Source organism: Ambystoma mexicanum, chromosome 2p, assembly GCF_040938575.1.
Source record: "Ambystoma mexicanum isolate Mex_15411 chromosome 2p, UKY_AmexF1_1, whole genome shotgun sequence".
Classification (NCBI taxonomy): Eukaryota; Metazoa; Chordata; class Amphibia; order Caudata; family Ambystomatidae; genus Ambystoma; species Ambystoma mexicanum.
The window spans coordinates 1409556561-1409584528 of NC_090923.1; the positions used below are offsets into that span (position 1 = coordinate 1409556561).

The window sequence follows — 27968 nt, forward strand, 5'->3', positions numbered from 1 at the left end:
TTGTTTTCTTGGTTGTAGACGTCGTTTTGGTGGGCTTCACTTTCTCCTTCAACTTGGCCGTACCATTCGGTGCAAAAGATTTTGCCGTGCCTACAAAGATGCCAAATGTGGACGGCGCACCATCCTGAGAAAGAGCTTGTGATGTTGCTTTGTGTGCCTGAGTAACATCAGCTGAGGGTACCATTGCGGCACCTATTGGGATGTCTATGTCAGAGGAGACATGTAAGAGGACGCAATCAGATGAATTGGCATCACAGACCACAGACGATGGTTTGGCGCTGTGACAGCTCGTCGATTTATGTGTTGCGCCAACCGTTTGGCCTGTAGTTGCGTCCAATTGTTCGATAGTCTGCATCGTAGGCCTGGACCCTTGCTCAGAATTTTGTAATGGGGCGAAACATTGTACATCAGATTTGGGCCGGTTAGGACTATGACCTGACTTTAACAGAGGTACTAGTTCGGACAGTACCTCTAAAAGACATTTTAGCTGTAAGTCATGTTGCTCTTGTTGCAGGGTCACTAGATCATTAAGACGAGATTGCCAAAATGAACTTGTGTCTTTACCAGCTTGAACATCAAGTTGGATGAGCTTGGTAAAAGACTCTATTTGATCCAATTTCGTCGAAAGATTCAGAATGAGAGCGCCTTGGTCTCTTATAGTCTCATTTAAAGTCTCGTAGAGGTTTACGAATGGAATCATCGCCTGAGATGATGCAGCGAGAACGTTATTGTGTAGTTGAATGGCTGCACCTGCAGACAAGTTTATTTTTGAGGTCGGTGTTTTCAAAGAGTCTTTGCCCGGAGTTTGAATAAGTAAGGACTCATTCACAGAAGTTGTGCTTTTTGCAGGAGTGACTGGCGCTATTGATGGGGCATTTTTTTTTAGCAGGATATCAATTGCGTTATGCCTTTTTGTGATGCTGTTGTCTTCAGATAAGTTCACCGTTCCTAGAGAGTGAAGAACTAACCCTTGGTCCTGCGCTCCAGAGAGTTCCAGTCGTGATTTTGGTGATGGCGGCGCTGACATGATGGAAGACAAAAGCACCTGCTTTTTCTGCGGCGGGCAGGACGGACTGGCACTGCACTTCAGACGGTCATTGATCGAAAGCTGCAGCAAAGAAGTATCTTGTGCTATCTTGTTTTGGGCGATAGCGCAAGCAAACTTATCATTAGGGGACCGTGTTGAAGTAGTGCAGGAATCGCTAGAAGACGTTAGATTCAAGTCTACATCGGTCATTTTTAGCCCTTCAGGGGCTTTGCTCAAAGCACTACCAACCCGTGTCGTCAGAGTTGACTTTTGTGAAATTAAGGGGGCATTGAGCATGAGTCCAGAGTGACCGACACCTTCTTTGTTTATTGGGCATGACACTAAACTTTCTGGAGACACCCCAGATTGCTCCAGCGAGGCCGTTCCACTTTCCTGATGTTCACTAGGGACACTGAAAACTCCAGTGCTTGCAGCACTAGGGACAGAGTCAGTCGAAGAAAGGCCTCCCATGGAGTTGGCGATCTTCTGCATTGGAAGGACAGCGTGTCCAGTAGTCTTTAGTTGCATAGTTGAAGTGTGCGCTCGAACCGGCATTGAGCTTTTCCTGTGTGGCAGAAATCGCACTTATTATTTCAGCATCCGTCAAATCAAATGGCGAAAACATTTTGAAAGGATGAGAATGCGTGGCTGGAGCCACTTTTGATAACACGTGCTCCGTTGACGGCGACTTCAGCAGCGGGAGTGGCATCGGCACAAGGTCAGCAAGAGAAAGCATAGATAGTGGTTTTACCAAGGGCTTATGTATAGTCGCGCTAAGCCTATTGTGGTCCAGACTAGTGCTTGCAGACGCCGCTGCATCAATGACATTGACCGCACAGCTTTCAACCAGAGAGGCAACGTCATGATGGACCTGTGCCGTTGTTTGTATCAATTGGACAGGCGCTGCCGAAGGATCCGGAAGCGCTGGGGGGGGCCTCCTTCGAGCAAGTAGCCGGCTTACCTTGTGACTTCTGGCCGACCGCTGCATTGTTTGGCAGGGGAGTCCATGGATTAAGCATCCGACGCTGTAGCAAAGTCTTATGACGTGTCTGAGGCCCCCCCAACGCAGGGGCCTTCTGCATTGCAGCCATCGGCCCTTGAATATAAAGTTGGCCCCGGCCCTCGGACGCACTCAGGCGAACTGGGACTCAGCCGGGACTCCGCGCCGCGCTCCGCACGGCTATGCAGTCTTTATGCAAATCCACTAGTAAAAGCAGAAAAGGGACTCACAAGTCACTGCAGCTCCTCACAGTGTTACACACACAGAGTCTCTGGGCAAACTGGGACTCAGCCGGGACTCCGCGCCGCGCTCCGCGCGGCAATGCAGTCTTTATGCAAATCCACTAGTAAAAGCAGAAAAGGGACTCACAAGTCGCTGCAGCTCCTCACAGTGTTACACACACAGAGTCTCTGGGCAAACTGGGACTCAGCCGGGACTCCGCGCCGCGCTCCGCGCGGCAATGCAGTCTTTATGCAAATCCACTAGTAAAAGCAGAAAAGGGACTCACAAGTCGCTGCAGCTCCTCACAGTGTTACACACACAGAGTCTCTGGGCAAACTGGGACTCAGACGGGACTCCGCGCCGCGCTCCGCGCGGCAATGCAGTCTTTATGCAAATCCACTAGTAAAAGCAGAAAAGGGACTCACAAGTCGCTGCAGCTCCTCACAGTGTTACACACACAGAGTCTCTGGGCAAACTGGGACTCTGCCGGGATTCCGCGCTAAAACTGCCATGGGTGTTAGTTTCTGCTAAAACTAACACCCATGGCATCAAAGATGACATCACTGTGCTTAGAGAGGCACATCTTCACCTCACTGATGAGGCCCAACCAGGCCAAAACACGTGTCTGGGGTTGCTGTTGGTAATCTTGTTCAGAGGAGAATTGCCTAGCATTTCTGTGCTGGACTATCCTTGTGGGTGGGACAAAGACTGATTTGCAAATGGATATTTCCCCTCGTTGTAAGGTACAGTGAGCTAAAACGTAGTTGTAGACCCTCCCGAGTGGTCTCATTCCCATAGAACAGGTTGTTTGGCCATGTTCGTTCTCGGTAGAGGGGCTTCCAGACCTTTTTGTGCACTTTTCCAATATGCACTATTCGGTTCCTTAAAGTAACCAAGTACCCATATCCTTCAGCTGCACCCATTACCCTCCACATCATTGTAGCTGTAAAATTCCTCTTTTTTTGTATTCTCTTTTTTTAAAAAAAAATTCCCCATTACAGCAGTTATATTTGCAATGTACTACAAATAAATCTGATTACAAGTAACCATCAGCAAATAGAAGTTATATTTGTGTGACACACTTTCAAACCCGATCTCGTTTTGGACTAGAACCACGGTTATCCCCAGTATAACCGGGGTTATGTGAAAGGGTTTGAGGTTTGATCTTGCTCCAAGGGGCACCCCCTTCTCTGTCATATATTTTAATAACTACTGGACAGGATAACCGCAGACCCCTCCCAGAAATCGAGTCAACGCTTCATGCACAAGTTTTTTCGTACCGGTCCAATTCCGTCCAGTGGTTTTTGCTGTTCACTCCGCAGAAATGTGGCCTTTCTTTATGGAGAAATGAATGGCAGTAGGCTGAAAATGGGAATTTTTGCGTTAGTAACATTCCCATTTTCTAACGAATTTTCCCCAGAATTTCCAGTCCAGAAGGGGGCCGAGGGGAAGAGGGGAGCCATGACAAACGTTTTGTTTGGAAAATATCAGCCAAATCCATCATGCAAGTAAAGTAATTAGCAATTACATTTTCGGATATCCTATGCAACTGCCGCACTACAATATATATATTTATACCCATACATATATATCTGAGTATGTATGTGTGCTGAAACACCGTAGTGAAAGTTACGTGACACAGGAAAGTGAACACGCATTGACAAAGCCAATAGTGTTAGCTGTTGTGTAGTTAAAATTTCTACTGAATTCATGCACTCAGGTACTTGAGCAGATGGGGATTTGTCGAGGGGAAAGCAGGTAGAGAGCGGAGAGGGCCTAGAAGAGGGGTGGATTAATGAACAATCATGAGGGAAGATGTGTACATGAATGATTTTAAGAATAAATGAATGAGCACAGGTTTGGTGTTTTAAGGATAAAGGAAAGCTTCAGAAGATGAATGGATGAATCGGTGACATTTTAAAGGCATGTGATTGTGTAGGGAGAGGATGTATGAACTGATACATTCATAGGTGTGTGATATGGATGAATGGATTACTGATTAAGTAGGTTGAAATGGATAAATGATTGTGAAGGGCAAATTAATTCGAATTTGAGGACCAATGAAGGAGTGCAAGGTCTGCAGTGTGATGCACTGTTAACCATATAGGGGCCAGAAAATTTGAGCATGCATGATAGTGTGCAAGCGCGCAAGAGTAAGTGCACATGTGGTGATATCTAAACAAATGCAGAGAGCAAGACAGTTCTGTAAGCCAAGGCTCTCGTGCCTGTTTCTGCAGTTTGAATTTGTGGTGATGGGTGTGCTTCAGCTACTCATTTTATCAGCAGCTCTGTCCCTGGATGTATGTAGTTTACACCTCGGTCTCGTACCCACACAGTGGCAGAGAACGCTTTTGGTGCTTCTGTCGGGGCACCAGCATTCTAAATGATTCAAAGTCAGTGGTGGCTGGTGAATATTTTCAGTGGGGCATTTAATAGCGCTTTAATAGCACCATGGACTGAGCGGGAGACCCCTGAATAATGTAGGAAGGTTTCAGGGGCATCCCCTTGAGAAATTGTATATGAGTGGAAATGGTGCATTCTACTGTACAATTTGTGACAAAATAGGTTTTAAAAAACAATTTATAATGGGTTCTGTAGGGTTGCACAATACATCCAGTAGATCCCCTGCCACTAACAGTGCACAGGATAATTTTAATACATTTTTTGTATCGACAATATATGCCAGTATTGTCATTGTAAATATTTTTTATGATACAGCACCCACGGTATATGTAGGCATTGCCACTGTAAATCACTGAACCACTTTGATATTTTGCCCACAACATACAGCAGCATTCCCACTAAAAAACGTTTTTGCGATGCTGCACCTACAAAATATGTTTCAATTGCCCTGTATGTCTTTTTTTAATGATGCAATGGATGAAAGATATGCAAGAATTGCCACTGTAAATAAGTATATCATCAAAGGTTCCCTTGGGCGCCCTTCCTCAGGCCTCGTTACGGCAATCCGGCGCGGCTCAGGACTACAACACCTAAAAATCTTACATTCATCTACTTACTTGCTGGCCACAGAAGTCAGCTGGATAACTGGAAAGAAGGACGGGGGCAACTTCAAAACACAGCCCCTAATTATTATAAACATCTACTGGAATCCCGCAGCCTTGAGCGATGTCTCTTTTATTGCCCTGTCTAGAGAGACCATTAACGAAGTCCTGGTGAACAATCCGGAAGCACTGTTGGTTATCTGTGGAGACTTAAATGCTACTTGGGTGCCGCTCGAAGTAGTAGAGCATCCCCCTCTCTTTTCATCCCTCAGAAACAAACGAGGGGACAAATGGTTGTCTTTGATGTCAGCGTGCGACCTGCTGAGTGCAGGTGATCTTTTCTCTAGACAAGGGAGACCCTTTACTTGGGGAAGAGGAAATTTGCACGCGGACATTGACCATATCTTCATTAGTAGACATTTGTCTACTCTTACAACATCATTCGAAGTACTAAAAACCAAGGAGAGTGATCACAACTTGTTGGTGTTAAAGTGGAAGACAAACCCAACTTACAGTTTGGTTATGCCTGCTCCTGTCGAGGCGAACAGTCAACAAACACGTCTAAAACTGACAGCAGCTGCTATTTCTGCAATAAAGTCTCAGTACGAGAACACAGGCAAAGAACAAAAAGAACAGGAGTTTCTGCGATTACCAGATTACCAACCACTTTTGTTACCTTACAGGTCAGACTTCAAGGGTCAGGGACGACAAAACAAAGTTATCTCACACGAGTACAGTAAAGAACTGGTTTTGAAAAGGCGCCAATTAAGACAAGCAAAAAGAAGGGTGAAAGCATTCCCTACGCCAGAAAATCAGGCGCTCTTTATGCAAGTGCAGAAAACCTATAGAACATGGATTAAACAACAACGGTGTAATCTTTACCAAAAAGACGTGGAAGCCATGCTAAAATTGGTCAGTGGTCATTATCCAAGAGAATTTTGGGCTTTAATTAGATCTACGAACTCGCCTTTCGGCGAACCACTAACAAACCCAATTGGTGAAACTGCTTGGATAAAATTCTACTCAAACCTTTTTCAGGCACCCACACACTTGGGGCCTCCATTGGAAAATACAAACTTGGAACCGTGGGTTGATCTGAGCAATAAAGAAGAGATCATTAAAATACTTCATAGGCTTAAACCGTCCAGAGCCCCTGGCCCGAACGGTGTTACAAACCTGGACCTAAAACAATTTCCAACAGAATGGTCTGCATTGATCAGTGGCATCTTCAGACGATGCAAAAAGGCCAGACAAATCCCGCTCTCATGGACAACCTCAATAGTCGTCCCTATCTTCAAAAAGGGGCTAAAAGACGATCCCAAGAACTATCGTCCTATAGCTCTCTTGGACACGATTGGAAAGGTGTTTGGTTCCTTACTACTCCAGCAATTTCATCGATGGTTTGATAACACAGATCGCTTAGACCCATTTCAAACGGGTTTTACCAAGAAAAATGGCACATCCACAAATATTATGTTTCTCAGTGCGCTAAAAAGTAAGGTGCTAGCAGGTGCTCCAAGAGTGTTCCTGGCCTTTATCGATTTGGCGCAAGCCTTTGATCAAGTCAATCGAGCAAACTTGTGGAGGAAACTGTCCAAGTGGAATTGTCCAGCAGAAATACTCCAACCAATTCAGGCATTACACAAGAACACCAAGCTTCGCGTTAGGTTAAATCAAGCAGGCTTGTTATCATCTGAAATTTTGGTTGACAGAGGAGTAAAGCACTTTTTATCGCTTACCTCAGTGATTTCAAAGATTCAGAGCAATTAATTTGCTCCTTTCCACCGTTATTGGGAGACTGCAAAACTACAAGGTTACTTTACGCAGACGATCTAATCCTAATGGACTTGACCCCAATCGGTCTACAGCGTCAGCTTAATAACCTTGCTGCTTATGTCTGCGAGAACAACTTAACCATCAACGTGGCAAAGACCAAAATCTTGACGATGGAAACATTCAAACGGCGACAAGAAAAATTATCCTGGTACTTGGAAGGCAAGGTTCTCGAGAAAGTGTCAACTATAAAATACTTAGGAGTCACCCTGGACAGTTCTAGAACAAATGTAGCATTCCAGATGTGTCTGACAGATAAGGCTAAGAAACTGGCAGCACAGGCGCGAGCATTAGACAGAAAGTACGGGCGTTTTTCTCTGCTTCCAGTGATCAAATTTTACCGTACAAAGGTAGTTCCATCAATCACCTATGCAGCGGACGCTCTCCCTCATGTGCCTTTCCATTTATGGCTGAAATTAGAGGGGTACTTTTGGCGCACGGTTCTGGGGTTGCCAAAATCCACATCGGCACCCTTAATCAGAAGGGAAATAGGTTTACTTTCACTGCAAGGATCTGTGGAGATTAAATCTATGATGCTCTACAGGAAAATGCTGTTACCCGATTGCCCTCGCGTGTTAGCGATGATTCACGCTGAGGTCAAAAGGACGCGATGCCTGGAGCTAAAATCTTGGGAAACAGCAAGAAAAGCAAAACTACTGGAACTCCATTTCTCGGAACAAGAGCTGGTGCGAAATCCTTCAAAAATAAAAAATAAAATGGCAGAGTGTGATTGGATAAAGACTCTGGACTTTGCAGAAAAAGCGAAATCAGTTCAACATCTCCCGCCCTATAACAGCAAATTAAATACGGTCCCTAACTATCTGAGTAGGTTCCCAAACAAAGCCGCCAGAAACCTTTTTTTGAGAGCATGTTTAAATCTACTGCAGACAAATGAGATTCTGAAACGAAGAGGACTGAGTGATTCAGATACATGTCGTTTTTGTAAAGATAGCTCAAAAGTCGAAACTATTCGGCATTTGCTTCTCAACTGTCCAGGTACCCAAGATATTGGTGAAAAGTATCTGCAACAACATCTCCAGGCATCCCACATCAGGGAGGAAGAATTCTGGTGGGGTCGCCTAATGAGCGGAGAACGAAATACCTGGACAATCGCGACCACTCAAACCCTAAAGTCCATTTTGTCTTTATGAATTTCCTTTGTTAAGAGTCTTCTACTTTGACTGTAAATGTTTCCTCATCTCAACTTTTCTACTGATTTCTTCAACTATGTTAAATCATTAATTTGATTAAATCAACGAAATAAATAAATAAATAAGTATATCAATTTGATATTGCACTCACAATATATGGCACTACTCTCACAAAAAATTACTTAATGATGCTGTGGTCACAATATATGCTGGCACGGACGCTGTACATACTTTGACATTGCGCTCGCAATATGTGACAGTGTTCCCATTATACCTATTTTCATGAAGCTGTGCCAACAATATATGCAAATGTTGCCCCACTAAATCACTTTCATGATGCTGCACCCACAATATAGGCCAGCATTCATACCGTAAATCACATTGATGGTGTCATGTCCACAATATAACAAAGCATTGCCAGTGTACATCTTTCACGGTGCTGTGTGCACAATGTATTCCAGCATTTTCAAAGTAAATCACTTTCATGAAACCACGCCAACAAATGTAGGCTTTGCTACTGTAAATTACTATTATCATGCCTCACTCACAATATATCCCAGCACTAATTATGTAAATCTCTTTCATGATGCTGCCTGCCCATTGTATGCAGGTATTGCCCCTGTAAATCACTTTGATTCTGCACCCACAAAATATGGTAGCATTCCCACTGTAAAGTTTCTTTCATGATGGCGTCTTCATTATATGCCACTGTATATCACCTGCTGGTGTGGCCCCCCTGCCCAGCAAAACACATTCACCCATCACACATACGATTAAACTCAGACAGTCATACTCAAACACGCATACTCGCAAACACACATACAAATACAATCACATCAGCATGCACACAGACTCATTCAAAATCTAGAGCGCAGTTACACAAACACTCACAGAAACATATACTAGCGTGACATTCGAAACACACATGCATGCACGCATACAAACACATTTAAATTGACCTTCTCTAACGTCCATAGCTGCCTTAGGGGTTTCCTCAGGGTTCATCACAGGCAGTTTACAGGATGTGGAAGGGGGATTGGGGGAACATATGGGACTTGGCAAATGCAGCTGTGGGAGGAATATAAGGTTGGTTGTCTATCAATGGCAACACAATGGCTGCAGAGAGTGATGCCACTCAGAATCTCCTTTTGCAAATGTTTTCAATGTGGATAATCACATTCAGCCCAACAGGCAGCACACCAGTAGATAACAGCAACTTCATTCCTTGCACAAGTAGTTTGAGAGGGGTAGCTGCCAAATAAGCTGTAATGTTTCCAAGGTATGGGCTGGGACACGAAGGAGGAACCAGAGAGATTGTAATGATTGTGTGACAGAAGCATTCATCCAATCAGTCATGAGAAATGCTAGCCTCACAGACTGCGCTCATACAAACATGATGTACAACACAGTTCTATCAATTGTTAAAAAATGTTATTGAAAAATAAAGATGAGAGACAATTTATAAGTATTTAAAGGAAAGTTCCTGTATTTAAATACAAAAGTAGACACTTGTATTAATTCCATACACTATTGTCTTCATACACTTGTGTATTAATTTCATACACTATTGTCTTTATACGTTCATATGAGAAACTTTGTCATGCCAAAGGTTATACAATTGTCTGAAATAACCTATGCATTCATATGAGAAACGGTGTCACGCCAACACGTGTTTCAACCTAACTAGGCCGTCTTCAGGGCGTAATGACAGTGATAATTAACACAACCAGCATTTTTGTTGCATTTGTTAGCAATTCTTGTTTCAAAAAAGGCCTGGGGAAGAGGCAAACACAGCGAGAAAGCAAAGGGAAAAGACAGGGGAGAAATAAAAACAGAAGAAAGTAAGTATAAATGTGAGCATAACTTCTAAATATTTGTTACAAGCATTGCAGTTTTACCACGTTATTAGTTTGCATATTACCCATGTGTGGTTTTTGTTTATAAATCATGAGAACAGATCATTCACCTTGATAACTCTTGAAAATAGTTAAATGTGGAATAGCTGTTTTGCCAACACTTTGAGTTGTTTTTAGTCACTTGGCGCATTCGTGAGTCTAAAGACCAATGGAGTTACGATTGGGAACCAAAATAAATTATTAGCCTGTCTCAACTTTACTCATGCGGGCAAGTTACTATGCATTGGGCCAATTGATACAATCCTAACGGACACATAACATTTTGGCATTAGAATCCCTCTGTAAGTCACGTATACGAATTAAAAGTTTTCAAAAATGCTCAGTGACAGATGGGGTTAAGGTACCTTGAATATATGTTGGGCTATCGGTGTGACTGGGTAATCCTACTCCTGGATTAATTGTCGAAAATCTCATAGCCAGAGCGGCATTAGTGGATTGCATTTTAGCTGGTTGTCTATGGAGACATAACATAAAAGAATGCAATCATTAACTTACTGTGGGGAATCGGCGCATTCGTGTTAGAAAATAGGTAAAACGTTTCTTATTTCATAAATAAATTCACACTTTTTACCTGATAAATATATTGATTTTCGGTTATATGTAATCCGCCATCATTGGGCAGCTGCATATATTCACGCCGTAATCTAAAAGAAATGTGAATATATATAAATTTGCGTATAATATGTGTTTGGGTCTTTGAAAAGACTGGTCATTATTGGTTGGCAGAGGGTTGTTGTTGTCTATTAGTGGGCTGACAATCCAAGTGAGGCTTACCGGCTCAGTTACAATACACAGACTGGTGTCAGGCGCTGTCGGCCAGATTCTGATGCATCGGCAAGGAGCTTTTGTTACCATGGTGCCAAGTAGTTCTGTTCCGGTCACATGATTGGTTATGTGACCCGGATACGCGAAGAGGCAACAAGTATGCTGTTATACGCGTTCCGAATACTTTACTTGAGTGTTGTTATAAAAATGTGTTATAGGAAAGTTTATATGGGACGATTCCATATTGTGTGTTGTATATAACGAACGTGTGTCTATGCTGGTGCATCGCGGTCAGAGGGATTACAGAGGGATTCTAATGCCAAAATGTTATGTGTCCGTTAGCATTGTATCAATTGGCCCAATGCATAGTAACTTGCCCGCATGAGTAAAGTTGAGACAGGCTAATCATTTATTTTGGTTCCCAATTGTAACTCCATTGGTCTTTAGACTCACAAATGCACCAAGTGGCTAAAAACAACTCAAAGTGTTGGCAAAACAGCTATTCCACATTTAACTATTTTCAAGAGTTATCAAGGTGAATGTTCTGTTCTCTTGATTTATAAACAAAAACCACACATGGGTGATATGCACATTAACAACATGGTAAAACTGCAATGCTTGTAACAAATATTTAGAAGTTATGCTCACATTTATACTAACTGTCTTCTGTTTTTATTTCTCCCCTGTCTTTTCCCTTTGCTTTCTCGCTGTGTTTGCCTCTTCCCCAGGCCTTTTTTGCAACAAGAATTGCTAACAAATGCAACAAAAATGCTGGTTGTGTTAATTATCACTGTCATTACGCCCTGAAGACGGACTAGTTAGGATGAAACACGAGTTGGCGTGACACAGTTTCTCATATGAATGTATAGGTTATTTCAGACAATTGTATAACCTTTGGCGTGACAAAGTTTCTCATATGAACGTATAAAGACAATAGTGTATGAAATTAATACACACGTGTATGAAGACAATAGTGTATGGAATTAATACAATTGTCTACTTTTGTATTTAAATACAGGAACTTTCCTTTAAATACTTATAAATTGTCTCTCATCTTTATTTTTCAATCAAAAATGTTAACAATTGATAGAACTTTGTTGTACATCATGTTTCTATGAGCGCAGTCTGTGAGGCTAGCATTTCTCATGATATATTTTCCATATAGCGGATAGTGGAAAATCACCAGCCTAACCACACGGCTGCAGACGCCCATACACTCTATTCACTAACAAGGCTACTTTCTACTTCAGTGGTGCGCACCTACAACCTCTCCAGGGCCATATTTTCCACAAAACGTAGTTTTCCATTCATCCAATCGTTGTGTGCGTTTCAGTATGTTATAAGGGCCAGGCACAAACCTGATTAGATGAATGCTCTATAGGGAAGAAAACAAACCAAAGTACTTTATATCCTTACAGGCAAAAGTAAACACTAACTTTAACCTTGTCCATGAAACTTCACTAAACTGGGATAACATTTGTGTTTGACAGATTTGATTGTACATAGCCTTCTGAAGCTGAAGCCTGGCAGAGCCTGGAGACCCTGAGAAGTAGGAGAAGGGCCTATTGCAGGCTCAACTGACGCATAGCTGTGGAGCAAACAATAACCGCAGATTTAAAAATACGCAGGCAGTGGGTGTGGGACAAAACACTACCAAATCCAGTTGACCCCAGATCTAAGCGAGGTAAGCATTAGGTCTTGCCTCAGAAGGAGAGTGTTAGTTCTGCAGCTTCAAACTCCATGAGATTGAATGCACCTGCAGAATACATGCCAAGGGCAGAAAAGTAGCATGCTGGGGTGCTTTACAACCCCGAGACTGTGAGTGAACTGAAGGATGCTTTCAGGGTGTGATGAGCTTTTGTTTGTTAGAGTAGGGGATCAAACATTGGCTAAGGCTACTGAATACTCATAGATAAGAGCAGTATACCAGATTAATGTTTGCTCCTTCAGCTTAACACTGGTACAAGTTAGTTTTCCCTCTTTATTTTCTAGTGAACCTCTACAAGTCCTTTAGATGTTTTTCTTCCCTGGCACGCATCCCTAAAACCAGGGTCGAGTGAGCCACAGGATCAAACTCAGGAAGAGGTCCAAGAAAAAGCAAGGCAAGCTCTTGGAAAATAATCAAGTGGGAGGAACCCCTATAACTCTGGGTCTTCCTCTTGGAACAACACTATATCACAAGCTGTTTTGTAGGCTATCCTTTGTTTAACTTGAGCCCCTTTTACGCCAAACCTTGTCAAGTAGAACACAAGCCTCATTACAAGTTTGGTGGTATTTCAGCAGTAAATCCACTGAAATACCACCAAATGGATTTACCATTACCGACACTTAGTCTGGCGGAATTACCTCCAAGTTGTGGAGCTAGGTGGTGTTAGTCACCACTTATTCGAGTGCATAAGGATTTCGGCTGAATTGCCGCCTTTGGTAATGCCACTGATTTGGCTGTTTTTTAGTGGTAAGGCTGTGGAATTACCTCAAGCAGTCTGCTGGAGGTTTTTCCACCACCTTACCTCAAACCCATAGTTCGGCGGTGTGATAATGCAGCGGTAAAGCAGATGTAAGTCTATTACTACTGCATTACCACTGTTTTTGTCCAGACTGCCAAACTCGTAATGAGGCCCTAATGTCAGGGCTCCCAAAACACAAAAAAATCTCCTAGCCCACTTGCATTGCATATTTGAAACCTTTATTTGACAAATGTCAAATCAAAGTTTCACTTTGCAAGGCTGGCCTTTGTGTGGCAGGATTGCACCAAATATGAGATGTGCTTATGGTGATATGCACCATTTTACAGAAAGTGCTGGAAAATATTTTGTCAACTGTCACCATGGGGCGAGTACATTTCTCTTAGGTTGAGTTTGTAAACTAAGGAACTGCAGGTCTAGTGGGAATTTTAAGGATTTGAGAGACTGGTATGTGTACAGTCAATAGCTTTTTGGTTTATCCTATCAACATCCAATCTCGGTTCGAGAATAAAGAATATAACCCAGTTGGTACTTGTGTCAAGTGTTCTCTGCCGCCTCCCTCATGACAGGCAGCACATCAAAAATGCAGTTGGAGTTTTCATAGAGACTTTGGTAAAAGTCCTACCGATAACAAGTCAGGACACCAAAAATACAGCCTAAACTCTAGACGGCATTACAAAGTCCTTGCATGGTTATGAGGATATCTAGTGAGTTGGCCATGGCAGCACCCTCCCCAAACTAGAGGATGAGGGGCTCAGTGTTGCTATGGGCATGATCACCTGGTCACCTCCACTTAGCTCCATCAGTGTACAGTAAACAGTCACAGGGAAATCTCCCATTACACTAGCCTTTTTAGAATCATCAGCGAGACACCATGACTCACGAAATATCCCCAACCCACTAATTGTTCCCTCCATTTCATGAAGTACCATACTAACAACACCATCCCTTTAAGAGACCAGGAGGCCTAACGATCACAGAAAAACAAAGAAAATACTGTGCAAGAAATCACTGCCCTATGCCTGAGCCCGCTCAGCCATCAGGGACCCTTTATCAATATGTACTTGGGCTCACACACAGGCCCACAGGTGCTTCAAGAGCTAGTGGAAATATCTAGCGTGGCACGCCAAGCCAGCTCACATGAGACTGTGCTGACACTGCCAACAGCATTTGCTCCGTGAGCGGAGCAAACACTGGAGAAATTGGGCGTTTTAGACCACTTACCCACACTAACTGCCATTTTCAAATACCAACCGTATTACTATAGCACATTACCACTCACATAGCCCCTGCATCTCATAGCAAAGACATATATGAAATCCAAGATGGTGGACCAGTTGATTAATGTCTTTTTTCCCATCACCTATCCATCGGTGATCCCAGGTGTACCTATGGACTGCAGTCAATCGTAGCCCCTAACACATTTGCCACCACAGGTGCAGACCATCACAGGGAGATTGGTCCAGGGTGTGGTTTCAGAGCTATATAAACTCTGAATCTTAGTGAGGTGGCAAGAGTTTCTACACAGAAGAGAAGAAGGTGTCTGCAGAAGTGGAGGGGGTAGTGGGGGCAGTAGGGCGAGGTTGGGGCAAAGGAGAACCTCAGAGAGGAGACTGGAATGTAGAGGGGTCGAGGAAGTGGTAGAAGGAACTGAGGAGGTGATGGAAGAAGGAATTGGGTAGGAGATGGTAAACAACAGGAGGAGTTGGACGAAGAAATTGAGGAAGCGGTTGGGGAATACCATGAGGCTGTGAGAGACGAAGGTGGTAAATATAAGGAGGAGGTGGCAAAAAGAACCAAGGAGGAGGTTGGTGAACATCTGAAGGTAGTGATGAAAGAGTATCGGGAGACAGGCGGCCAACATCGAGAGGAGATATAGGTGAGACAGGGTGGAGGTTGGAGAAGAATGGAAGGATAAATAGACAGCTCAGGGAGGTTTTGAGGTGTCCAGTTGGACTCAAGGCAGCCTGGTCCAAAGGGGATAGACCTATGGTGGTAGGAGGAGCGAGACTGTGGTTCAGTGACAAGTAGAGCCAGGACCAGAACAGAGACGTCCAGAAGAGGAGGCCCTCTGATTGCCGGAAATCAGAGACCGCCCCAACCATAGGGTGCTGGAAAGGGTGCAGTTACTCTGGGCTCCTCCTCTCTACTTCACCCTTCTCCATATTCCTTAGAATTTTGGGATGGCACCCTGGCACTGGTGAGAATCCCTTAGAGCTGACGAGGGAACCGAAAGTTGAAGACTGAGAAGTGGAGAAAGAAGAAGAGTGCAGGGAATAAATATGCCTGATAGTAAGAGAGGAAATAATGTTTTCGGGAAACCCTTAAGCCTGGGACTGGCAGAGAACAAATGGTGCAGAGTAACTCTTAAACTCATGACTAGCGGAGAGAAAAGTGTGGGCAATCCTCAAACCTGCGTTAGGTTGGCCAAGCAGGCTTTGTTGAGGCTGGCAGAGAACAAATGGTGCGGAGTAACTCTTAAACTCAAGACTAGCGGAGAGAACAGTGTGAGCAACCCTCAAACCTCCCTTAGGTTGGCCAAGCAGGCTTTGTTGAGGATACTTCTGACAGTACAGGCACCCAAAGTGTTTTGTTGGGAATCCAAAACACTTTCCCATTTTGTTATTGTGGCCGATTCTGTGTCACTTCTTTTAATGAAAGTTTTGTTTTTGGAAATCTGGTCTTTGGTATCCCCTGTTATGAGGGTGATAGGAATCAGAAACCAAACAATGTTGGAAAAAGAAAAAAACTAAAACCAATTTGTGTTGTTACACCTCCCCTTATTCAGTTTAGCTGGGGATGGGCGTATGGGCACACACTGAAGCCTCCACAACATTTTGGACTGCACTGTTCTCAATCTTAACCAGTAAACAATGTGTTCTCATATGTCGGAAGAGACATTCACGCCTAATGCTCCCATATGGCGGTGCAGCCAATCTCTCAGCTACATAGGGGCAGAGCACGACACATTTTTCAAAGCTGCGTCCAGTACCACTGTCGGTGGGGTGACCTCATCTTGTTGCCTCTCAACATCGGCTTCCAGCTGCAACATCTGTTAACTTGCTGATGCTACCTCCCGCTGCCTTACAACCACCCTCTCTTCCATGTGAAACTCAGAATCTTTCGCCACCTCCTACCACATCACTTAAGGGCCCTCCCCCAAGGACTGCATGCTACTACACCCTTTGCACAGCCTCCCACAATTAAATGTGAAAAAGACTTATAAAATGCTTACAGTGGCTATTCGCACACAATCTCATAGTCTCCTCTAATATGGGCCAGTCATTGGTCACCCCCTCTAGCAGCCAAAGACAACCAACAGATAACCAAGGACTAAGATGGTTCTTTTATTATGGTGACCAAACTGCCGTAGATATTCTAGGGCTCTGTTGGGCCCACCTAATCTCTCTAAAAGGTTTGGCTGTCCTGATTGGGCCACCTGCTGAATTCACACACGTTTGTTGAGACTATGGCCTGTCGCCGAAACGCACTAGATCTGGAAAGTCTGCCAAATCCATACTACAGGATTTGGTTCGAATCCCAAGTTTGGCAGGCGGGATGTTCATCTAGCCAAATTCTGGCTAGTGACAAAAACAAATTAATTCAGATCTATAACTGCAGGCAAATATAGGTCAATATGTGATTGGCTAAGATTCTTCCCATCTAAATGAATTTAGCCTGTATGTCTACAGGGCGACACTGTTAGGGGCTTTCTTGGGAGAATCCCCATCCTTCCAGATAACATCAGCAACCCCTTTCTTTTTTCCTCACCAATTAGCAATGCTCTGAACCTCTCCTCTTGTCTTTCCCTCCTCTCGCCATCAAACTCTGTGCCATGGCCGTCTTTCACCGCCTTCGGCTCCTGCCTGCTGTCTTTATCTCTTCCTTGCTTCCTTCTTCATGATCTCTTCTCATTCTCTCCAACACCTCCTTTCCACATCTGGATTTCAGTACCACGTTCTCACATGTTGTCACCTTTACACCAACTTTCCCATTATTTTTATTTTTTACTGCTTTTTAATTGTTTTGCATAGAAAGGAAGTAGAAACTGCACAAAATAAAAGAATCAAACATAATACTGGAACACAATTGGATAACACTGCTAGGCTCAAGCAAACAATAGACCAGGGAATTGCAGTCAATGAAAAAGAAAACTTCACGCAAAGAGTTCCTGTTTAAAAGGGGTAGGCACCCACTGCTCTATACTCACCCTCCCACGTCCCCCAAATCTCTCATTTACTAGGGCAGCAGCTTGCAATATATATTCTCTTCTCCAGGGCCATACAACATTCCATTTCAGTGGTTCCATGTCATTTCATTGCGGGATGTTTTTTCGTAGGGTTTTTTACCGCATTTTTTTAAACAAAAAATCTCATCAAATTTTTAAAAAATTATTTTTGGGGGTTCCCCCCAATCCCCACCATTCTCTTTAATTGTGTATGTATTCCATAACACCCACACCCCATATATATAATTTTCTAACCCTCCCTAAAAGGACGTCGTGCCATTTCAGCGGCCCATTTTGTCAACCTTGGTGTTATGTCTTGACCGTCGTGTAGAACGAGGATACCTCCGTCCACAAGTGCCGCACAGGGAGACTACAAATGTCACTCTCTGTGCAGCCCTTGAGGCCACAGGTGGGAGATGATCTTCCGGGGCCACGTACTTCTGGGAACCCCTGGGCCACTGCAAATAAACACCGGTTAAGTAACAAGCCACAACAATAATCACAAACCAAACAACAAGAAAGGAACGGTTTTACCAATGGCTGATAGATGCGGTACAGTTAAACCTAGTGAGGGATTCCGGGACCCACCAGTGTCTTGCCTTCGATGCATATTGTTCCTCCCAAAAAGGTAGGTAAAGTTCTTGTAGGGCACCGGGCCCACCTGTTAATGGCGTCCACCAAGAAGTCCAGAAAAACAAAACCAAGGCGAATATCAGAATGGAAGACCAAAGGCAGTCCGTGATTCGTAACCAGAGTTCCAATATCCAAGAGCCAGAACACAGGGCAATCCAAGAAACAGTCCGTGAAACAATCCAAAGGTCGAATTCCAAATAAGCCAAATATGAACGTAGCGCCAAACAGTAGTCACGAGAACAGCTGTGAAGCACTGAACACTCGTATGCAAGCGTTTAAATAGTGGCGCTACGTTTGTCTTCTGGTCATGTGGTCCGCACCCGCATCACGTGATCGCGTTGTTGTTACACGTGAGTGGGAGGTGTCGGCCATGTGACGCGGAAGCAGGAAACGGGACCGATCCCGCAACCGCAACAGAATACGCCAATGGAGCGGGCGTTCACGGTGGTGGGCTGGCCGTTGGCGCTGCCGCCCTGGAACACGGGAAGAAGGCAGCGATGGGGCATAGTGGAGGTATGGGTTTTGGGGGGCGACATCGGGAACAACGGGAACTCCTAGGGACGTGACACTTGGGCAGTCTGGCGCCCCCCACTGTGCAGCAATAGTTGGTTTCATCAGTCCTACGGCTGTAGACACAAACAGTTTGTCAAACCTGGTAATCCTGTTTCCCCCCACTCCCCAAGAGCAGTAATCATGGGTCCCCAGGTATTACCACTCCCGCAACTGAGTGGACCTTTATCCAAACACGTGCGCCAAAAGCAGCAAACCTGTGGGCATTCCCAGAGAATATGAAAAAAGGTGCCCTCAACCACCCACATCTGATACATTCAACGTGATCTGTCCGATCCCACTTGAATAAGCAGTGCGAGAATAATAAACTCTATGTAAGCCTTATTAAGAGCCAAGATACCAAGTTCCCTCTGGAGCATTGGGGCCTCTACCCAGTCCTCCGGTTCCAGCGGTCCCAGAACCCTTTCCCATCGTACCTTAAAGCTAGCCAAATCTTTGGTTGATAAGGCGGTGAGCACCTGCTGAAGGGTGGAGATAACCGTTGAACTTATGCGCTGTGGGAGAAGATTCGCCTCTATCGGGAGCAGGTCAGAACATCCTGAAGTGTCTGGAACTGAGCAGATAGCGCCTTTGACATTTGTAGATAGTGGTATCTTTCATTCGCCGGCAAGCCAAACTTGTCCAACAGCTCAGGAAAAGGGATCACACCCTCTCTCTAACTACATCCTGCCACGCCTCACATCTCTCCCAAACCCGGAGTCTACCGATCTTACCCAATTCCGGGACATAGGCGTTATGCCATAGATGCTGAGCAAGAGTAGCTCTGCGCCCCCAGCCCTCATGTCGATGAGTCCCTCCATACCTTCCGAGTTTGCTGCATCATGGGCCAGAGCGGCTGCTTGTTCCGACTGCTGTAAAGAATCTGGGAGGTGGAGTTCTGCCACCACCCCAGCGGCAGTCAGCACACCCTTGGAGGTGCCCCAGACGTCTCCCAAGGGCAAAGCTCTAACGCCTTGAGCCAATGCCCTGGGGGCCCCAGTCTGCTGCAACCCATTTCCCCCCGGCCATGTGCGCACAGCTGCCGACGTGGGCGACTGGGTCACCCGTCCTACCTGCCAAGATTCCCAGTTCCATGCGCGACACCTCGAGCTAGTCCTGGTTCTTGTGTCGAATTTCATGATGGAACTTGTAGTTTCCCTTTTCCCATTGTAAAGATGGGCCTACAAGTCCCAGAATGAAGTGGGAGAAAGAAAAAAAAGGATTGGCTCAAGAAATTCCGCAAGGAACTGGGGAACTTGGCACCTAGGAAAAGAAGAGAGATAGAGAGTGAGTGAGTGCTAAGAGGGGAATAAGAATGATGGGGCACAGTGGGGTTGTAGGAAAAGGTTATGATTGGCAAGTGGTTTGCTTGTTGCAACCTGGTTGTAGGGGATGGGAGGACAGGTGGTCTTCTGGATTCAGAAACCATAAATAATGTAGTGAATTAGCATTTCTCCATTTGCAAAGCACCACAGCTGCCACAAAAATTTTAAATGCCCGAGTAGTAAAAGATACTAAACCAGACGTTAACATTTTACACATCTTTTGTACTTGGAAAATCCCCTCCCCATTGTCTCTACCACGCCCAGGGCTCCAGCGAGGTGGCATGCCTCACTGTTTTACTCCCTAAAATCAGGCCAATAATGCCAACCTGCGAGCAACAGATACGTACATGACTGATCCTTTGTGCCACCTGCACAGCTCAGATGATATGTTCAGACCCATGGGCCTGAGAAGTGCTGCCCACAAAGAGAATCGCTGCTGTAGCCCTGCCTGCTGTGAAGGCAGCCTCTTTGAGATAACTACTTCTTTTCATCTACATGAAGGAATTAATAGCTACAAATCAGTTTTGGGATTGCACGAAAAATGTATAATTTCTTAAATTTAAAAGGTGTTCTTACATACCTAAAACATGCCAATGTTTTTACTGCCGAAAACCAATTGTATTACTTCCAAAAATAGGGAGTAACATACTCGCACCTCAATTTCTTATCTGATGCTCTAACCACTGCACTACCACTATGCTGACATTATTAGGTGCACATTATGTGTTCTCATCATAGTGTGGTCAGAAAGAAGACGTGCATCCACCCCTAGATAAGCTGTTCTGATGATGCCGCTTCAGGCAGACGTATGGACTTCATACTCTAGTATTGTGTGCAGAATGCAACACTGACAAAGGCAATTGAGACACAGTCTGACTGGATTCTTTTCGGTACAAATACCAGGCAAACATTATGCAAACAGAACTATTATCCACCAATGCTCTATGATTGATATTTGCACTGAATTAGTGTGCACTTAGAGACCGGTTGACACAAACCCTGATTCATGAAACTTTGCAACGTGTACTTTGGCAGTGCAAAGTCATTTTGTACTGCAAAAATGACCACTTGCACTGATTTAGCCCTGCAAAAATACACTTTGCACAGTTCCATGAATCGGGGTTTGTCGGTATTGCAAAGTCACTTTGAATCGTGCAAAAATGCCATGAATTGGGCCCGTAAAGTGCATCCTGAACTGAATCAGCTTATTCATGCAGTTTGTGGGAGACTATTTTATGCTTGTCGAACAGACGTATATATTTAAAAAGTGGAATGATTTTTGTGGGTCTGGCTTTGTTGTTTTTTTTGCGTTGTACAATCAAATCTGCATCTGTTTAACTCCAACAGGTGAGACGTTTCTGTGTCGTCCAGTGAAGCAAGAGTGTCAGGAGGAAGCGATAGAAACACCAAAGACATTCCCTGGCATGCCTGGAAGGTATCTTCTGAAGCGTCCTATCAAAAAGGAAGGACCGTGCATGCCTTCATGGCCGAAAAGAAAGTCATTGACAAATGTATGGCTTGCTGAAACCAGTGGCAAATTTAGAACAGTGACGGCCCAGCGCAAAAATGGCCAAGGCCTAAGACGGCATAGATGCATGGACTGTGGAAAAACCTTCTGTAAGAAATCATGGCTGATCCGGCACCAGAGAACTCATACTGGTGAGAAGCCTTACCAGTGCAGTGGCTGCGAGAAGTGCTTCAGTCAGAGTTCTTCTCTTGTGCAGCACCAGAGAATCCACACAGGAGAGAGGCCCTTTAAGTGCCCGGGCTGCGAGAAACGGTTTAGCCACAGCTCGGCACGCACCAAGCACTACAGGATACACACGGGAGAAAGACCATATACATGCACTGAATGCAATAAATCGTTTGCTCTTCGGTCAACCCTTAAATTACACCAGAGAAGTCACACTGGAGAAAAGCCCTATGCCTGTCCCATCTGTGAGAAGACCTTCAGGAACAACTCAAAAGTGAATAGACACCTGAGAACACATACGGGGGAAAGGCCACACAAATGCACAGAATGCAATAAATGCTTCACGCAGAGATCCACCCTTGTTCAGCACCTAAGGACGCATGCCACAGAGAGACCCTATCACTGCAATGAATGTGATAAGAGCTACTGCCAGAACTCTGACCTCACAAAACACCTGCGCCTTCACACTGGGGAGAAACCATACCAGTGCCCTGAATGTGACCGCAGTTTCAGCCAGAGCTCTGCCTTTACCAAGCACCGGAGGACACACACGGGGGAGAGACCCTACAAGTGCACCAACTGCCCAAAGGCCTTCACACGAAGTTCCGCCCTCATCAAACATCTGCGCTCCCACACGGGGGAGAGGCCCTACAAGTGCGTAGATTGCAACAAAAACTTTAGTCACATGGAGACTCTTAAAGTCCACCGGCGGGTTCATACTGGGGAGCGACCGTATGTCTGCACTGAATGTAGGACATGTTTCATGCATCGCACATCCCTCCTCAAACACTTTCGTATCCATGCGAGGGAAGGGTCGACTGAAGGTGCTGGTGGTGAGGAAACCTCAAGTCCCAGCTTCAGGGACACCAAAGACCATACGCACATGAGCAAGAGCACATCACCGAACTGTGACCAAGGTCATGAGGAGGAACCATCACGTTCTGATCATAATTAACCCTAAAATAATCTCCATATTAGAAAGTGTAAATATCCATGAATTTACAATAAATATGCTGTCAGTGCTTGATTGTCTTAACTTGTAATGCTAGCAGTGTCCCAGAAATTGCATCAATTTCCAATTTTCGTTTTGTGTATTTTTTCATTTTGTGTTATTGTCCTCATGCTGCATCTTCCCTCATAGGTATTGTATGTGAGATGGTTTTGAGGCTTCCGCATCGGGCACAAGATGTACTTGCACCAGAGAATTCCTTTCTGTCTTTATATTCTGGCCACAAGGTCCTTGACACCTCCTGTCCCCACACATGTTCCCCACTGTCTTTGTGCCTCAGCTACTCCTTATTTAATGCAACTATCACTGTCTTAATCAAAGCAAAGAATGTTGGCCTGAGATTAGAAGTTGCTATGCACAAAGAACCAGACTTATCAGTAACACTTTCTAAAAGTGGATCTACTGTTAAGGACAACTATCCAAGTAATCTTGACTTTCAGAGTTAGGATTTGTATGACATGTGAATGGATATTAAAGTCATACCGAAGAAAGTGATTTCTAGGGGTCTCCAAGAATAAGCCTAAAATAAATTGCAATTATGAAAGACAGAGTTTACTGAAATTCATTGATAGAGATTAACACCCAAGCCTGATCAAGTTTGTTATAGCTGGGTTCTGATCTCCCCAATGTAGTCAGGGCAATACTAGAGTCAGTAATGCAAAAAGACATGTCTAATTCAGAAGATACAACTGGAAAGGAAGGGACATGGAATAATAATAAGTAGCAGCTGTGAACTAGCTTGCATGGTTATAGAACAGCAGACACTTCTGGAGTAGCCCCATAAGCGCTGTATGCGCGGGTGCCTCATCTTATTCGGGGCACCGCTTTTAGGGGAAAAGAAACCAATATCTCAAATACGCTGAACTCTCTCCTGTAGAAGACATACACCTACAAGCTAACAAAACCTGAAGCGGAACATAAATACATCCTAGAGGCAAACATTGGAAGGGGCTCCCATCCTGAGGATGATAAAGGTAGGGGTTGCAAGGTGCATGCAAGAGAAGAAAGGAATAGTGAAAAGAAAAAAAATAAAGATACAACAGCTTTCACAATCTGCTGCATTGTAACAAAACCCTCTAAGAGAATAAAAGTGAGTAGCTCTTATGGTGTAGGGAGGATATCAGAGAATAACTAGTCGACGAAGGATCAACCGAACACAAATAAGACATATGTAGAGTCCAACACACGTTAACAGAACAGGATGGGTTGGGATCATCGCTGCACAGCTAGGGCAATCAACGATACTTGCACCAACTCAATATGACTCAAGGATCTATTTGTGGGAATGCTGATCTTCCACAGCACTCAATAACTACTAGTCTCGGGGTTATATCGCAGAGCACACATCTTGGCTCAGACTTACAGTCCCATGGATACAGCACCCAGCTCACTTCTTGACATAACCACCAGCAAGTACTTCTCACCCTCCTGAATTAGTAGCAATACCATTAGATACACCCATAAAGACAAATATTTTGTTCTCCATGCCTATGCTTTTGGTCAAGGTGAAACATTGTAACCCACCGACCACAGGTTACTTTCCTGAGCCAGACTCCTCTGTTCTACTCGTTTGCCCTCTAGTCGTTCCCAGGGTCTGGCTCGCTCCTTGGCTCAATTCCTACTGCTTCCATGTCTGTAGCCTGGTCTGTTAATCGGATAGCTGAGCCCTGTGTTCTTTAATAGGGTTCCTTCCTGCTTGGATCATGTAACATAACTTCTGCTAGGTGGTTTTTCTTTCTCTCATATCCTCCGTCATGGTTTTTTCCTGCTTTTATAACTCACTCTCTTTGATGTTCTCTCTTATCTAAAAAGACTTCATGGGAATTGTTCAATGATCTTTTGGTAATTATGGTTCATGAGGAGTTGCACATCATTACAAGAGGCTTTAAGGTGTTGTGCCGCCATTTTGAAGCGTGGTAGGAGTCACCTTCTGGACACAGATCTCTGTTGTGTGAGTCAGAGTCTTCCCAGTGTATCTGTTTGCGCTGCCAACTTCTTGCACATACTGAAAGTGTGTTTCCGCCTGTGTGGGGAAACGTGCAGCTGGGAGCTGGCTCTCAAGTGTGGTCCCTGCAAACGATATCCTTTTCTAAAGGAAAGCCTCTGCAGCAATGTTTTATGTCGTGTATTCTTGGGGCCACAAGAAAAGATCTGGGAGATGGTTGGGGTGCCACATGGTGGGTGAACGCATCAGAAGGGGGGCAGATATACTTATCTTGTCCAACGTATAGTTGAGGTGTAGAGGCCGGGGGTGGACTGGGAGCCAAAAGAGGCCTCGGAAATCATTTTCAAAGTGGCCCCATATTACACATTTTCAGCAAGCCCAACCCTTTTCCTATAGGAATATATTGGAATTACCACACAAAAGAGGTCCAGAGTGCAGAGGCCTACCGGGAAATCTCCAGAGTTCCCAATGGGACAGTCCACCCCTGGTAGAGGCAGCACAGCCTACCAAGGAGTTGTAGAGGTTTGGAAAACTAGGCAGAGGCCCATAACACTCGATGACTGGAGTGCAGAGAAGGGGCATGGCCTGGCAGAAGTGGGATGAACAGAATAACCACCATCCCACGCCCGTTTGTTGATTGATGTTATACCAAGTGGGATGAGGAATGTAATCCATCCCTTCCTTATCTGGGTGCATGATATCGGGGAAGGACAAAGGAGTGTAGCTCTTGGTGTGCAACCCTGATCCTCAGGGCCACTTTGGGCCAAAAATAAGTGCATGCATGTGTCATTGCCTCATACAAACTGTGTCGATGGGATTTAAGAACCAGCCCTGTGAGTCATTGGGCCTGTGCGCAAGCGGCAGACTGTCAATGAGGGTAGACACAAGGGCCTTATCCATTTCAGAACAGGCTGCATGCAGTGGCTCGCGCAAGGGTAGCAGAGTGAAGACCCCCAGTCAAATCTGTCAGCATCAGACCCGCGTGCATTGCCACAGGCTTGACCGTGGGAGGGCAGTGCCAACCTGAACATTCATTTTGCGTTAAAAGGGCGTGCAGTGTACTGACCATGCAGCAATCTGAAATGAAGGTGATGTACATTAGATGAGTTGTGAGCACGTGCAAAGGAGTAGTTGAGCTGCCACCATCCAGTGCTCTGCGCATCCTTAGCATTTCAATACTCTTGCAACAGGGTGAAAGCACCATACTCCTGCGGTGGCTCACCTCAAGTAAAAGAAACACAGGGTTTATTCCAGCATGGCCATAAAACCAGATACACAAAAGAATTCATTATTTTGAAAAAAGAAATCGCCTGTAAAAAGATAAAACCATATGAGAAGAATGTTTGCAATTCAAAAAGCCTGTCATTGTAGCTGTGAGTAACAGGAACAAAACCCAAACTGTTCTAATTAAAAATATGGTCTTCATTCATATAGTGCCCCATTGGCAAAGGCACTGAATACGAGTCATTCATTTGGGCATAATTGCAAATAAATGGAAGTTTTAAATGAAATCCAACTAAGTGCAATTGTGAGTAATCTATAAGGCGCTCCTCTTGTGCTACTCGGTGGGTGAAAACAGGCAAAATCAGCCATCATTTTTAATAGGAGCATTGCAAAGACAAACACCCATTGGCCTTGACAGGGCACTGACTGGGCCTGCGAGCTTAACAAACAGCACAACTCTGCACTAGATGAAACCAACATGTTCCAAGTACCTTCTCAGAAATTCCCGTCTATGGCAAAAGGAATAAAATGCATAAAGTCATCCTGCTTGCTATCTCTCCTGCACATAGGCCCAGCCCAGTCCCCTTTGCTGCCCTGTTTGATAACAGTCTTGTATCTAGGTGAGCAGATCTGGTCTTCTTGATCAGTCTTCTAATGGAAACCAAAGTGATATATTCCAAATGTGGTTCGCATCCTAAGTTGGTTTTATCAGGAAGATGCAGTCTAGTCTTTAGGAGCCCTCTGGCGGGGTCATGTATTCTGTAAGAAAGCTTATAATGTTGCCAGTTTCTCCCCTGTCTTTCTGTTATTCCAACCCTGGAGCATGTCTTGTCCTAGATGGCCCCAAACCGTTTGCGGTCCAATGGCCGCAAGGGTGAAGCCTGAGAAAGAGCGTCCCGCTTCACTGTGGTGGCTGCTGTAGCACAAACGTGAGATACAGGTTAGTGGTGCTGCAAGGGGATGCGGTCGGTGTGGGGGAGTGGAGGGAGACCCCCCAAAAATGTAGCGCTGGCAGAAAGTGGCCTTGGGGGAGGGGAGAGTGGACTTCCACAACGTCGCTCTCATGCCAGCAGCCTTTGGACTTGGATGCCGTAGATCAGCCATGGGACACCATGGCACACCTCTCTGCGCAAAACGTCATCAATAGGGTTAGTGCATTCGGATGTCCACAAAGCAGTGGGGCTAAAGTCATTCACTGCTTGCCCGAATTCAGACCTACTTCTAGAAAAGTGAATTCATATTTGTTTGATTTTGAGGCCATTATTGAATGTTTTAGGAAGCAGTGTTCCTTTTAATCTCCCGGCATTGGTCCCAACCCCACATGCCGGAGGCATAGTTGATGTGGGTATACAGTGTTAATAACGAATTAATTTATAACGAAACATAAATAACAAATTCTTTAAAGAAACTATGTGTGGTGGTGGGTAAAGTGTTAAATCTTGTGGGGAGGGGGTTGGGCTGGGTTGTTAGCAAGGTTAGAACGAGGTTTTGGGAGAGCCCCCCCCCAGAAGAGAGGGGAACAAAATGTCATCATTTTTTTCGTTCTTTTTGTGTCGTTATAAATGTATTCGTTATTAATTTATTTGTTAGAACAAGATTCTTTGGCACATCAACGGTCCATGTGTTTCTATGTACATCCAAAATCTTCCACTGGCTTGTCTCCTATACAAAAGTAAAATTGCCTCATTTGTTTGGGCTGCCCGTAACCTCACGTACCTCACTTTTGTATTTAAGGGTCTAAAACAAAAAACCCCATTGAACCTGCGTGATGGTGATAACTAAGTGGGTTCACTTAATTTTACTTACAATACGAATTGCAATACGGGACTCGAAGCCTGGCTGTCTCAGACTAGCCTTGCCATTTCCAGATCTTCCCGAAGGCAAGCGTTTTACAAAGTCTTTGACTTACTACTACGTCTTCATCTGCAGCCCTCCGTTCCCTAATGTCAGCTAGATGTGTCCTTAGATCTTTGATCTG

General features: G+C 44.6%; 1 protein-coding gene across 1 annotated transcript in view; it reads left to right on the forward strand.

Moving 5' to 3' along the window:
• LOC138567560 (zinc finger protein 436-like) overlaps window positions 1–22837 on the forward strand; it is a 59172-nt gene extending 36335 nt beyond the window's left edge. Inside the window, exon 4 of the mRNA XM_069645898.1 lies at window positions 21467–22837. Coding sequence (XP_069501999.1) covers window positions 21467–22767 — 1301 coding nt within the window. The 3' untranslated portion in view covers window positions 22768–22837. The remainder of the gene's footprint in view (window positions 1–21466) is intronic.
• The last annotated feature ends 5131 nt before the right edge of the window (window positions 22838–27968 follow it).